The sequence below is a fragment of the Caloenas nicobarica genome, chromosome 1, assembly GCF_036013445.1.
Source record: "Caloenas nicobarica isolate bCalNic1 chromosome 1, bCalNic1.hap1, whole genome shotgun sequence".
Lineage (NCBI taxonomy): Eukaryota > Metazoa > Chordata > Aves > Columbiformes > Columbidae > Caloenas > Caloenas nicobarica.
Window position 1 is genome coordinate 212,074,787 of NC_088245.1, and position 13,988 is coordinate 212,088,774.

The window sequence follows — 13,988 nt, forward strand, 5'->3', positions numbered from 1 at the left end:
GGAGCTCTTTGTGGAGGTTGTATGTACTGCTGCTTCAGAATGTTGTAGAGATGCTTCCTTTCAGGAGAACTTCACTAGTGCTTTTTGCACATCCAAAGTTTGAGAGATTGACCACTAAAAGCTATGATTAAGCCTTAATATGCTCAGTGACCTGCACCATGCAACCGTGTTCTGTGTGTGAACACAAGAAATTGTTTACACTGAGGGTGGTGAGAGCCTGTCCCAGGTTGCCCAGAGAGGTGGTGGATGCCCCATCCCTGGAGACATCCCAGGCCAGGCTGGACGGGGCTCTGAGCAACCTGAGCTGGTGCAGATGTCCCTGCTCATGGCAGGGGTGGCACTGGATGACCTTTGAAGGTCCTTTCCAACCCAAACTACTCTATGATTCTATGTTTCTATGTTTGTACTGGTCTTTCCTTGCAGTTCAGTCTGCTTCTGATGCCTGCAGCCAGCAGTGGGTGATTTTGCTACGCTAGACAGAGTTTAATGATTGAAAATTGCATGTATCCGTAATTTCTCATACTTGAGAAGCCCAGCAACTGAAGCTCTGGTGCATTATGCAGAACTGTAAAATGTCCCTTGGTGCAGCTATATTACCAGAGTTTTGGAGTGAAATAATAGAGCTACTGACATGATAAAAGCTCAAGGAGATCAGGAGCAAGAGAAGGAGAGGAAGAAACGCCAGGACTTCTGATAGGATAAAAGAGCTGCAGTTAATGCAATATAAATGGGAAAAGATTATATAGTTCCCAAGGTGACTGGACTCAACTGGATCACAGAAGAATGAGTGTTGGGGAAGAGAGATACCTTGAATTTGTCACCTGGATGATTTTAAACACAAGGGGGAAAAAAAATTGATGGACATTGTCAGAGATTTTTACTTTTCTTGAAATGCTCATTTCAGTGACAACGGAATAATTTTGTAAGCTCCCGGAGACTCTAGAGGTTTCTGCTGCTGATGTCCCTTCAGCATACAACAGCATTATTGGGTTTGTATTGCATGGCAGAGATCTGGGTATCCTTGAAAGCATCTCTCATGTCTGAGGCTTATCAGGATTCATCAAACAGGATCCTGCTGTGTACTCCTGATCTGGTGATCTGGCTACAGACTACCTGTGGCCCTCCAAACTAAGGACGATGGATGAAGTGGCTGTTCACTCTCCTATCCAAAATTCACCAGGATAGGGTACTCATGCAGCACATGGGAGCATCCAATCTGTCCCCAGCCAAGAGGGTGTGATGCCTATAGCTACTGTTTCCCAGCTGAACACCGTAATCTTCAAACTAGCAAGTGTTCAGGGAGGAAGATTTCTCATCCCCTTTGGTGGAACCTACTTTGCCATGTTAAGGATACATGTTGGATCTGACCAGTAGTTGCTGAGGTCACATACCTTGTCACACCGGTACTCCCCAAACTTCACGCCTCGGACGATCTGTTGGTAGATGAGATTGGTGGCCACGTTGTCTTCACTCGGGTTGTGCCAAGGGGTGAAGATCTCCTTCCTGAAGAAGAGCCGCCATGGCGCATTGCGCTCCTGCGCTCCCTGCTCTTTGGCGTACTGCTCGCATTGAGACACGGCGTCCATCACGTGGTCGTTGCCGCTCCCCAGCGAGGAGACCTAGTCATGGCAGAGGGAAAGGTGGCATTAACTCGATTAAATGCCGGCCTTTCTAGTTAGAGGTATCTATCTCTGAGACAGTCATCCAGGCTTCCTTTATAATCAAAATAAATCAAAGTATCTATCTCTAGCAGTCAGCCAAGATTGAACAGGTCTACAGCATAGATGGGTGAGCCATTTTGCTTTGAGCCCTGCTTTCCCATCCAGAATGAAAAGAGAGCACCAGTGTGAATTAGCAAAGCCAACAATGCCATTATAGAGTATTGTTTATTCACATGGTGCTTTGAAACATCCTATTTCAAAGTCATGGGCTTAGATCCAACCATGCCAAGCATCAGACAAACCTGGAATAAACAGCTTGTCCTGTTAAAGAAATTTTTGACACTGAGGGTGGTGAGACCCTGTCCCAGGTTGGCCAGAGAGGTGGTGGATACCCCATCCCTGGAGACATCCCAGGACAGGCTGGACGGGGCTCTGAGCAACCTGATCTGGGTGAAGATGTCCCTGCTCCTTGCAAAGGGGTTGGACTGGATGAGCTTTGAAGGTCCCTTCGACCCAAACTAGTCTGTCATTCTGTGTATCACCTCTGTCTTCTCGCTGTGGTCTGGCACGAGGCCGTAGACCCTTATTATATCTCCTCGGAGTGAACATCCTGGAGTGAATGTCTCCTCAAAAAAGACCAAGAAGACAGAGTATGAACCATTTCCTTCCTCACCCACAGGCAGACATGGCGCCATGTAGAGGTGAGAATATGCTTCATCCTCTTACACAGCAGCTATAGGAATAATTCTGTTTCATTGGCTTGCAATTGTTGTCTCATCTGATGAAGTATTACCCTAGGTCCACTTCCCCTTTTCATTTACACTCACCTTTGTTTTTTATGGAATTTCTGAAAACATGTATATTTTTATATTAAATAAATCAGGTTAAATGCCAATGAAGTTATGGCAGTTCAGATTTTAGCTCATTTTGGAAGCTTAATTTCAACCATTAGCTTTCTAATTTAATATGGTTGCTCCCTTGCATAAAAATCCAGGCTGTTTGTTTTACTGGAAATTCACCTCAAAGTAGTTTGACTGAGAGTAAGAGCATAACATCACAGAATAAGGTATGTGAAAGGCATTTCTGGAGGTTTCTGGTCCAGCCCACTAGTCAGAGCAGGTCCGTCTTTGATCAGGTTGCTCTGTGCCTTCTGTTAAGTTCTGAATATCTCCAAGGAGGGAGATTTCATAGTGTCTCTACAACCTTGCTCCAGCATTTGACTAATTGTGAAAATCATGCTGGAACTTGCGCTGTAGAAAAGTTAATTCCTCCAAGCTGACCATTTCTGCAGAGCATAGGATCCTTCTGCCCTCTGGAAGACATGTGATGGTGAGGAGAACCTCCCTCTTCTTTCATAGAGCTAGTCAAGAACACAACTTAAGATATACCTTGTCAAAAAGTGCAATGTAAAGTGAAAAGCCAAATCGGTCCTTCAGGCTGATTTTGTCGGCCAAAGAATTACAGAGCTCTTTAGCGGTTGTTGCAGAGTCGGTCAACAGCGTTTTTGTTGTCCCATCCATGAATGTGACAGGCAGCATGATCGGTTTCTTGGACTTGGTTGCCTGATGGATTAAAGTCAAACTTTATAAAGGCATGTGCATTTCAATCCCATCGAGACTATTTACCTACATACTCTTCCACTCAAACATGTTAACCATTTTCTAATTCCTGATCCCACCGACTGGCTGGTTTTCAATACTACCATAACATCTTTCTCAACAGGATAATGTCCAGTCAGCCACTGGAAGCACTTGGAAGTCCCAGATTTTTTATTTAATACATTCAGTCACCAAAGTGCGTAATCCAGTACATCCAAGCATGCCTAGAAATGCTCCTGGGCACCAGAGTACAGCTGTCTATGCTAGTAAACCAGCATAGAAAATGTGAAATTATTGCATAAATTGTGCCTGTTCCAGTTATCCCTGAACAAGTCCCAGGGACCATCCTCAGCAGATGGTTTTCCTGCAGCCACCTTCATCTGGAAGACAATTTCCTAGCATACACGGGAGCTTGCTCCGTGCCAGTTGGCCTCAACGCCTGAGTGCACTCTCAAGCACATTTAATTTACAAATATTGATGTAGCCAAAGGGACTTATCTTCAGCATCTTCTGGAGCAAAGCCAGGCTGCACAAGGAATGCAATATCTTGGAAATACCTGAATATTCTTGAGAAAAATAGGCATCTTGTTGCCCTACTTTCTGTCTTTCCAGAGGTGCGGTTCTCGTGATAGTGAAAGGTTTAAACCCTGAGCCCCAGCTGCCTGGGGAGGAGAGGGAGGGTCTCATACCTGCAGCTCCAACCAGCTGGGTGGCTGCGTCCTTGTCCCATTGGCAAACGTCCTCCTCAGCCTCTCTTCGCAATAGGGAGCATAACCCGGGGGGCCTCCGTTGATAAAGTTCCTTAAATACTGTTGGCATCAAGGAATACATAGGTTAGACCATCTGCTCTAGAGGTCGAGCATTTGCAAGAGTTACAAAAGCATTTTTTTAATTGGAGAAAAGCCCTGTGGGACTAACAGCTCAGGCTCAGGATGTTCCTACATCACATTGCTGGAAGCAGGACAGTCTGTACTGTCGCTTTGTCCTTGTACTGTGCAGTTCTGGCCTCGGTGGAGATAAGATACCAGCCCAGACAGACCTTTGATCAAAGACAGTGCAGCAGATTTTCCTGCTATTGCTGCCACTGATTTCAATCTCTGTATTTTAAAGATGCATTATAAAATGTTATTGAGTGTTGGCCAAAAGGATGGGAGTGAATGAAAAAGACATGTGAGTAACAATCCAGGGGAATTGTAAGCAAATGCCACTCAGAACGCTTTGCTGTCAGTACAAAAGATCTTCCACAATTACATTAAACAGATGTTTCTTTAGTCAGATTTCAAATTGAATTTGAAGCACTTCACTGTATGTGAAAAATACAACCACATTATTGTAGAGAAAATTAAATCCAGTGACTTCCACAATGTGAAAGATAATACATTTAAAAATGTTACATAAATATCTTGGCCAGAAAGGTGGCTAAGACTAATAGTTCTGTAAATCATATTTTTCAGAGACGCTTCATGAATAGATAAAGAGTTCTCTGAATGATAACACATAGCTGTTCTTTCAGTAACACAGACTGCTCTATAACACTGTCAGTCCAAAAATAACATGGGTAGAGAGACAGATATCTCTGTCAATCGTAACTTACAGACATACTCTGAAAAAACTAGGTAAGGATATACGGATGTGAGCTGTTGCAAATGATTGCAAGCAGCTGATGCTGTGTAAAAGTGTAGTTTTAATTATGCTGTTAATAATGGACTATGTAATTACATATTTTTTGTATTTCTCCTTCCTTGTGACTGAACCCTCCCACCAAAGCCGGTTAGTTGAAAGGTACAAAGAACAGAAGCGCTAATGTGTCTTGACCCATGCTTAGCATATGATGTAATAGAGGTGTCTAATGGGATCCAAAGCATGACCTTCACATTTGGGAGCAGGAAAACTTAGGAAACACTGCCTAATTATCAGATAAATGCATCTCAAAATGTTCAGTCCTAATTGACACTTTTGAAGGTTGTAGAATAACTTCCAGGCACAACAGTTTCCTGAAATTTCTCACTTTTATTTTTTTTTCCCCCGTAATATTGGTGCTACTAAAGATTGAGCCTAGAGGTTTCAGGAGAAAAGTAACCGGGGGTCTGACACAACATTTGCTGCATGGAAGAGTATAGGAAAGATACGCTAAGAGTTATTTGCCCTTATACACTCTTCCTTCTATTTAAATGGTGAATAATTGCTGTTAAATGAGCAAAGAGGGCATCAATTGAAAAAGACGCGAGGTTAACAAATGTCATCTAGCTAACTGGCTGATAGCCAACAGGTGGCTCTCATACATTGCGTGGTTAAAGCAGTAGTCAGTAAACTCATAGTAAATCAGATTTTGGCTGACTACTAACTCTAGAAAACATGGTACTGATAGATTAAGAGTCTGAGAGTAAGGTCTGGCACTGACATGGAGTTTGTCTCCTAACCCAGAACAGACTGGACTAGGTGACCTGGGCTAATGTAGCTTCAAAACAGAAGAGTTCAGTGAACTTCAACAAACTTCGAATATTCTTCTGCTTTTCACAAAAGAATGGGAACGTATGTGGTTTGGGGGCAGAGTTAACATTTCGTCATGAGAATGCTTTATCTCAAAGCATAACATTTTAAGCTGAAAGGTGTCAACGATGTCCCCATGGATAACTACAGTGGCTTCAGAGGAGCTCTGGGACATTTCCCAAATCACTGCCCATGTGCTGCTCTTTACAAGGCTGGAGCCTTGAAAGGTAACAACCGCATGGGCTGCTGCAAGTGGTGTTTGCACTCATACTCGAGGCTCTTCATTCACCACAGCTGCCTATTGTCTCCAACATCACAAGGTGCAAAAGGGTGATCAATAAGGGCAGAATTAGTATAAACCCTCCCCAGTGCTGTTTGGAATATTCATAGAATCACAGAAATGTCTAGGTTGGAAAAGACCCTTAAGATCATCGAGTCCAACTGTTAACCCAACACTACCAAGTCCACCAATAAACCGTGTCTCTAAGAACCTCATTTATGCATCTCTTAAACCGCTCCAGGGATGGTGACTCCATCACTGCCCTGGGCAGCCTGTTCCAATGCCTGGCAACCCTTCCTGTGAACAAATTGTTCCCAACATCCAACCTCAACCTCCCCTGGTGCAACTTGAGGCCGTTTCCTCTGGTCCTGGCGCTTGTTCCTGGGGAGCAGAGCCCGACCCCCCCTGGCTCCAAGCTCCTTTCAGGCAGGTCAGAGATCAGAAGGTCTCCCCTCAGCTCCTGTTCTCCAGCTGAACCCCCAGCTCCCTCAGCCGCTCCCATCACACTTGTGCTCCAGCCCCTTCCCCAGCTCCGTTCCCTTCTCTCAACTCGCTCCAGCACCTCAAGGTCTTTCTTGTCATGAGGGGCCCAAAACTGACCGCAGAATTCAAGGTTTGGCCTCCCCAGTGCCCAGCACAGGACAGTCAACACTCTGGTCCTGCTGGCCACACCAGTGTTGGTACCAGCCAGGACGCTGGTGGCCTCTTGACCACCTGGGCAGACGCTGGCTCATGTTCAGCCCCTGTCACCAACACCCCCAGCTCCTTTTCCACTGGACACTTTCCAGCTGCTCTTCCCTGAGCCTGTAGTGCTGCTGGAGTTGGTGTGACCCAAGTGCAAGACCCAGCACTTGGCCCTGTTGAACCTCAGACAATTTGTTGAACTTTGGCCCATTGATCCAGCCAGCCCAGATGCCTCTGTAGAGCCTAGATCTCTCTAAGGATCCTTGCCACATATTTCAGCATGGACCATAACTTTGGGCAGAGCTATGTTGAAACACTGGCCCGGGTTGACCAGAGGGGTGGTGGGTGCCCCATCCCTGGAGACATCCCAGGCCAGGCTGGATGGGGCTCTGAGCAACCTGAGCTGGGTGAAGATATCCCTGCTCCTTGCAAAGGGGTTAGACTAGATGGCTTTTAAAGGTCTCTTCCTATCCAAACTATTCTATGATTCTATGTCTGAGTCTTCAGAGCTACCCTTAAATTATTTCTGAGAAGTGCTTCACTCAGCTAAAATAATCTTCCGCTATTAAAGATTTAAGCCCACACAACCTCCTGTGGCATACTTTCTCAGATCTCATTTCCAGACATAATTTAATTTTCCACCACTTTGCCAGTGATTTATCTGCTTTATTAGATTTCATACTGGCAAGACCTGAGGATGAAGGAAGGATTTCTATTCTTGGCTTCAGCTCTTTCAGTGCTGAGGACCAAGTACCTGATCTGATATCTGTGGAATTTAATGGAACGGTTTTATCTCCAACAGGCTTCGGAGCAGGTCCAGGCTCCAACATTCAAAGATCTGAGAGGGACAAAGGAGGTTTTGTCATGTCATGGCAAAGCAAAGACACAATGCTCAGTCCTCTGCCCTGTGCCAGCCAAACTCTCAGGTATGGGATTAACATGAGCAGCCCAGCGGTGTTAGTCAAACTGTAGGTATGTAGCTCCTTTGGAAGGCAGGCTGTGCATATCTGGGCAAAAAAACATAGGCTTTGCCCAGGAAAAAAATAAAATCCTTAAGAACAACCTGATTTTCAAGAGTGTCAGCCACTTCGCATCTCCCACTAACTTCAGTCCTGCTGATCCACAGCACTTCTGAAGATACATTACATGTCATCTCTCATGTGGCTGTTTAGAGTTGGACATTTTCAGTATAACACGTGGTGGGGCAAGTTGTAACATGCAGAAAGCAACTATGCAAATATACTTCCAGGTAAGTTAAACCTCTCCCTTTCTATGTATAATTATTTGTATTAATTTATATTTATAATTAGCTATGTAGTACTATTCCTTGCCAAATTTGTTAGAGATATATGCCTGAGGTCATATTGTCAAAGCCAGTAGATGCTGGAATGAATGCACAGACCTTTGCATGTGAGAAATAGGGGAGAAACGTGGACCATTCCTGGTGTCCAAATTCCACTTGCAGCCTTCCACAATCGATTTTCCTGTCAGAGGTCACTTAATCACATCTTCACACATCTACAGTGCAGGAGGCATCATCTGAACTGGATGTCTATACTCCCTTTAAAGTCACGGGAAAAAGAGACGCTTCTGAGGAGCAAACCATCTGATCCACTTTACACATTGAGCCTGGGATCATGCACACTTTTCTTTCTGATTAGGAAATTTATGTCATTGTAATTCCTGGCAAAGATAAAAACCAGGATTCCCTCTACTGTGAAACCCAAGATAAAAGCTGGTTCTGTGCATGGAAAAGAAAATGTATTGACGGATAATTAATGAGAGAAATATCATGTACAATTTACCTTCACAAACTTCTCAGAAGGAGCAAAACATCCCACGCAGAGGGACATCAGGATCCAACCCCTGGCGTGGCTGCTTTTGGATGGATTCTGGGTCAGCTGCTTGCAGATTTGACAATAGATTTCATCCCTGCAACAGGAATTAAAAAAAAAAAATAGAGTTAACAAGATGGTTAACATGAACAGAAACAAAGCCAGATCCCATCTGCATGTCACTGATAGCGAAAAGTTCATTTCAGAATTGCAAGGATATTAATTTAACTGCCCTAATGATGGTCACCCTGATCATTGCATTGTCTCTGAAATCCATCGCCAGTCCCATATTGTCCACTGAGTCTTCTCTGTGCTACAGCAGAGATTTCCCACAGCTGAATCATGCTGCTTAGAGAAAACTAGGGAAATAAAGGGGAGTCTGAAGGTTCAGGCAGCTGAATGTCAGCTCTAGATGGTGGAGTCTACCCTTGTTTATCACAAAGATTTCCCAGTGATACCAAGGGACCCTTCTAAACTAACTTCCATAAAAGACCATCAGCTAGAGTCTGTATGTGCTGGCTGTTCCTCTTGAGACATCTGAACTTACTTTCTGGAAGTGCTGGGGACTCCAGCGGAGGTCAAGCTTTGTCCATCTCTTACATACAAACTGGTATGTACATTGTCAGGTATCTCAATTTGGGAATTCATGTCTACTTTTGACTTTAACCTTAGTTCTCTACATGCAAAATGAGGGAAAACATTACTCCATCTACATGGTGGCACCAAAGACTCGTTAGCCAATCTCTTACACTGACAAGCCCCACGGGAAAACCCATGGGACACTACCAGGTCTGCCTTCAGAACAGACCTTGTGCCGAAAAGTAAGACTAAGGGTTTCATGGTGATCTGGAAGGATGAAATGAAAATTAGAGAAACTAGTCATCAGATGAGGATGCCCCACCTGTTCCTGCAGTAAGCAGATAGTTGTGAGTGAAAAGAGTGTGAGAATACATAAACAAGGACTGTGTTATAACAAACACGCATAAATGGGCTAAACCAAAGATGTACAGTTGGCCTTAATTTGGCACTTTCTATTTTTTGAGTGCTTAATTTGGCAACTGAGGTGAGTTTGAATTTTTCATTAGTACACCATTAAAAATATTCCCACAAGCAACAGAGATCTAAATGGTCAAATAGAAAACAAAGCACAGTGAACAAGAGTGAGCATTTAAAAAAACAGTCCAGTATCCACTAGCACTGTCAGAAGCATTTGAGTCCCTCTGCGTGGTCTTTCAGTCAGGCCAGATATGGACATTGAAGAACATGATCCAGCTCATATTATAAAACACAACCAGAAAAATTATATAACAAGAGCTTTGTAAAGCTGCACACAGTAGCAAAATAATTTGGACAAGCATAGCTCAAGGAAGAAGAAATGAAAAGAATGGCATGTTTATGCCTTTGTCTTGATTTCTAACCTTAAGGCTGGCCTGAGGATTCCATTACCAATAATGAAATGGAGCTTCTCCAGGTTGGAGGTGGGTCGGTCTTCGAGCATGCTATTACCCTGAAGTGTGGACTCGCCATCATGAAGTCTCTTTGTTACCTGCCAACCAGACACATTGTTCTCTTTCAGTACAACCATTTACTATGTCCCCCCCCCACCCCCATCCCAAATGTGTGGTGCTCCCCCAGGAGGAATCCTCCACCAGCCAGGAGGGGGCTCAGAAGTTCTTTAATCTAGCACTTTATCAGCAATGAGAGGGTGTGACTTTGTTGGCTTTAATCACGTGTGGGTGAAGATGAAAATGGTCTTGTCTAGTCACACTCCCACCTGCTTGGTCTTTGTCCAAGGTTTCTATGACGACATCCTTACATCCCAGCTCTGAACTGGTCCTGCAGCCAGGTAAGGGCCCCCAAGGATCTTTGGAATAACCCAAACTTAGTGCCTGTTCCTTCAACTCAGTTATATTAAAAAATATATTAAAACACTCACATAATGGACCTGCTCCCTGTGCTAATGATACAGGCAAAAGTATATAAGTATGATGCTGTTTGTAAAAACAGGGATGATGTTCATCCGCCTACCAGCTCTATGTCTTAGCTAGTCAAACCAGTCTCCATTTAGAGCCACTGGAAATAGGCATTTATGGAGTGACAACTTAGGGTAAGCCGGATTGGGTCCTCTTTCTCCCCACTGACCCTAAAGGGAAGGAGGGTGACTGCCTAAGAGAGCAATCCTCATGCTCTCAAGCATCTACAGCCAGGAGAGATGGTTCCTGCTCTGGAAGTGGACATGGCCGTGCGTAAAAGAAAACTGAATCCACATCTTTGCCCTGCTTTCGTTCCCCACCAAAAATAAAAAAGAAAGATTTCTTGTTCCTCAGTCTTTTGAAGTGGGATTTTCAAAAGCTCTCAGCTTAAGCTAACTGCTCCCATAGGGAATTTTGACCCTGGCACTTAGAGAGGAGCAGAGGATGGGTGAGGGCTTTTGGATATCCCACCTCTGCTACCTACACCATGGTAGAGGGCAGGAAACTAAAAGCAGGGATTAACATTCAGACCATCACAGGGTGGTGGGAGGTAGCAGCAGCTGGATGGAAGGCTGTGAAAGAGGGGAGGGAAGATGCTGGATGGATGGAGAACGGGAGCCGTGGGGAGGCCGGCGCGAGGTGCAGAATGACTCAAGGAGACACGGGAAGCCAACCTTTCCCCTTAAACACTCCTTAAATCTTTCAGGCAGAGAGACAGGTAGCGCCAAACCCAGAGGAGGGCTGGTTCTATGTTGTCTAGGGAAAAGCAGAAGAGAGTCAGAGAGGGCTGCAGACAATCCAACGGCACTTGTGCTGCCAGGCGGCCAAGCGTCTCCTCTCACCTCCTCTGTCAGTTTGGATTTCTTCTTGAGTGTTAAGGAGACCAGTTTGTGCCGCACACTGTTCTTCTTGTGCCCATCAATGTGAGTACTCTGCAAAGCAAGAGGCGTGGATGCAATGGGGTGAGACACAGAGCACTGCTGAGTACGTGCTCTCCCTCTGTCCCCTGTGCTCATTAATCCTGGCAGAGAGTGAGATATTTCCGTAAGTTTGGATCCATATTCCCACGCCCCCTCATAACCCAGGTCTGGCTCTGAATTGCGTAGATACTCTCGAATAAATGAGCCTCTCCCAGATCAAAATTACATATTGGGGATGTCAGAAAAAAGTTATATTAAATGCATGGTTGACTCCTAGTCAACCTAGGTCCAGCCAGTTCTGCTGTGTGACATTCAGGCTTGTTCCTACATTGCAAATACTGGAACAGGTTGCACGGAAAGGTGGTAGATGCCCAATCCCTGGAGACATCCCAGGCCAGGCTGGACGGGGCTCTGAGCAACCTGAGCTGGGTGAAGATGTCCCTGCTCATGGCAGGGGTGAGACTGGATGAGCTGTGAAGGTCCCTTCCAGCCCAAACAATTCTATGATTCTATGAGCAAGACCATTCTCTGAGATGAGCCATTTGCACAGCAGGTTTGTGAGCTGGAAGTCATCTAGGCAGGGATTCATGGACAAGTAGTTACCCATTGCGGTTTCATCACTGTTAACCAGCCCTGTGCTCTATCAGATTTTTCCAGAAAAATAAATTTGATGTGGGATAGACCCAGGCACTGACTACGTACTGTCAAGTTACTGTTGGCTTTCTACTTTTATACCAACTTTATGCTAGTTGTCAGATTAAAATGGCATGGATAATCACTTCACTTTTTGACCCAGTTAATCTCTCCCCATTTAACAGCCTTGAAAAGATTGAGATTTTACACCAGATCAAAAATTTGAGTCTTGCAGCTATGACGGTTTATAGCTGTTATAAAGCCAAGCTATTGCTGTAAACCAGGATTTCCATATCATCATGCTCAGGGTCAGCTTGGACATCTCTCTGCACTGTTGTACACTCTGCTTAACGACTGCTTAAATTTTCCTTCTCTTCTGTACTACCTGTTGTCTCAATTGGCTAAAATATGCCTTTTTGTAATAAACAAGAAAGAAACGGTATGTAGAGGGAATGAAAAGTTATTCTTGGTGCATTTTTTCACAGAATTACAATCCAGATGAAGCTACTCTCTTTCTCAGGTAATTCACTGAAAGTGATGAATGATATAATTGTCTCTAAAAACTAGGAAGATTCTAAATTTACATCTGCAACTGATGCCTTATCTGAACGATACTACAGAAAACTTGTTGAAAATGCAACCATACCATCTAGAAAATCCCAATACCATGTAATATCTTGTCCTGTTGAATAAAGCAATTGCCAAAGATGAAAGCATCTTAGCAATTTATCCAGAACAATGTCTTATCTGGGAGGGGTCCTAAGACAAAGTCCTCCACTGACATCCCAGAAAGCACTGAGGATGCAGTAGGGATTTTTTGGGGGCGATTTCCACAGCTTAATCCCCTGGTAACTTTACTTCCTGCTCCAAGATTAAGGGCGCATTTTTAATTTACTCTCCTCTGATCCAGAGCAGATCAAAAAGAAATCCCCAAGTGAGAGACCGATGACACAGGACATTGCACTCCCCCCATGTATTTCTGCCCTACAGTTATCCCTGTGAAGAAGAAGGGACAGGATCAACACCTGACACACAGGTAAACCTCCCTTTGTAGCTTAATTGCAAAAAAAAAAAATCAACAAATTGAATGCCTGCAGCAAACCCCACAAGTTGTTTCTTTCCAACACATTTCAATATCCAACACCTAATAATACTGTTTCTTTCACAGCCACAGCAGTTACCTCTCCTTCTCCCTGCAGAGCCTGCAGTTCTTTCTTATAGGTCTTTTTTCCGAGAGTCTCATAGATTTTTGTCATCACTGGTATTTTCTCTCCACCGTCACTCATGGCTGTATGATATTTTGGCTCAGGGAGGTCTCCCATGAAGCGGAGGATAGTGATCCATACAGCAAGTGCTGCCTGTTTGAAAGGAAAGTTTAACTTCATTAGCTCATGCCCGGGCAGTGGAGGGGATAGTGAAGCCATGGTGAATCCATCAGGATCACCACTGTGGTCTCTCTGTACATCTGCAGGAAATAAAACACTTTCCTGTGTCATACGAAACAGTTTTGCCTGCAGCATACGTCCCATCTGAGCAACCTGGGCAGGCTGCTGGCTGGGACCACGAATTCAGGCTCTGTGTTCATGCCATCATGAATGTGTTTGTGCACCCTACAAGAGGTTTTCTTCTTTGACGATCCTTGTGGGTCCCTTCAAACTCAGGACATCCTATGATTCTAGGCTAGGAGATGCCAGCCTTACAGAGGGGCAGTGACTGGCAGCTCCTAACCCACTGCGGAGGGAAGAACAACTACACTGAAGGCAAGTTCATGGCCAACGTAATGTTCATTACAGCCATGCAGGTTCACTATGATTCCACTCTTGTACAGCTGGTTATAGAACAAGTGTTTCTCCTCTTCTAGCTCTGCACTGCTAAGGTAAGAAGCAACTTTTCCAGCTGCTGAGTAGTAACTTT

General features: G+C 44.5%; 1 protein-coding gene across 7 annotated transcripts in view; it reads right to left on the reverse strand.

Moving 5' to 3' along the window:
- Positions 1–13,988, reverse strand: part of MYO7A (myosin VIIA) — a 67,519-nt gene that overhangs the window by 14,841 nt on the left and 38,690 nt on the right. For 6 of the 7 annotated variants that reach the window (XM_065649154.1, XM_065649072.1, XM_065648904.1 and 3 more), the window contains 7 exons: positions 13,256–13,432; positions 11,364–11,453; positions 9,967–10,094; positions 8,519–8,645; positions 3,949–4,068; positions 3,050–3,223; positions 1,392–1,619 (listed from right to left, as the gene is read on the reverse strand). In XM_065649154.1, coding sequence (XP_065505226.1) covers positions 1,392–1,619; positions 3,050–3,223; positions 3,949–4,068; positions 8,519–8,645; positions 9,967–10,094; positions 11,364–11,453; positions 13,256–13,432 — 1,044 coding nt within the window. Of the gene's footprint in view, positions 1–1,391; positions 1,620–3,049; positions 3,224–3,948; positions 4,069–8,518; positions 8,646–9,966; positions 10,095–11,195; positions 11,454–13,255; positions 13,433–13,988 lie in introns of all 7 variants that reach the window. The other variant, XM_065648748.1, reaches the window with a different exon arrangement.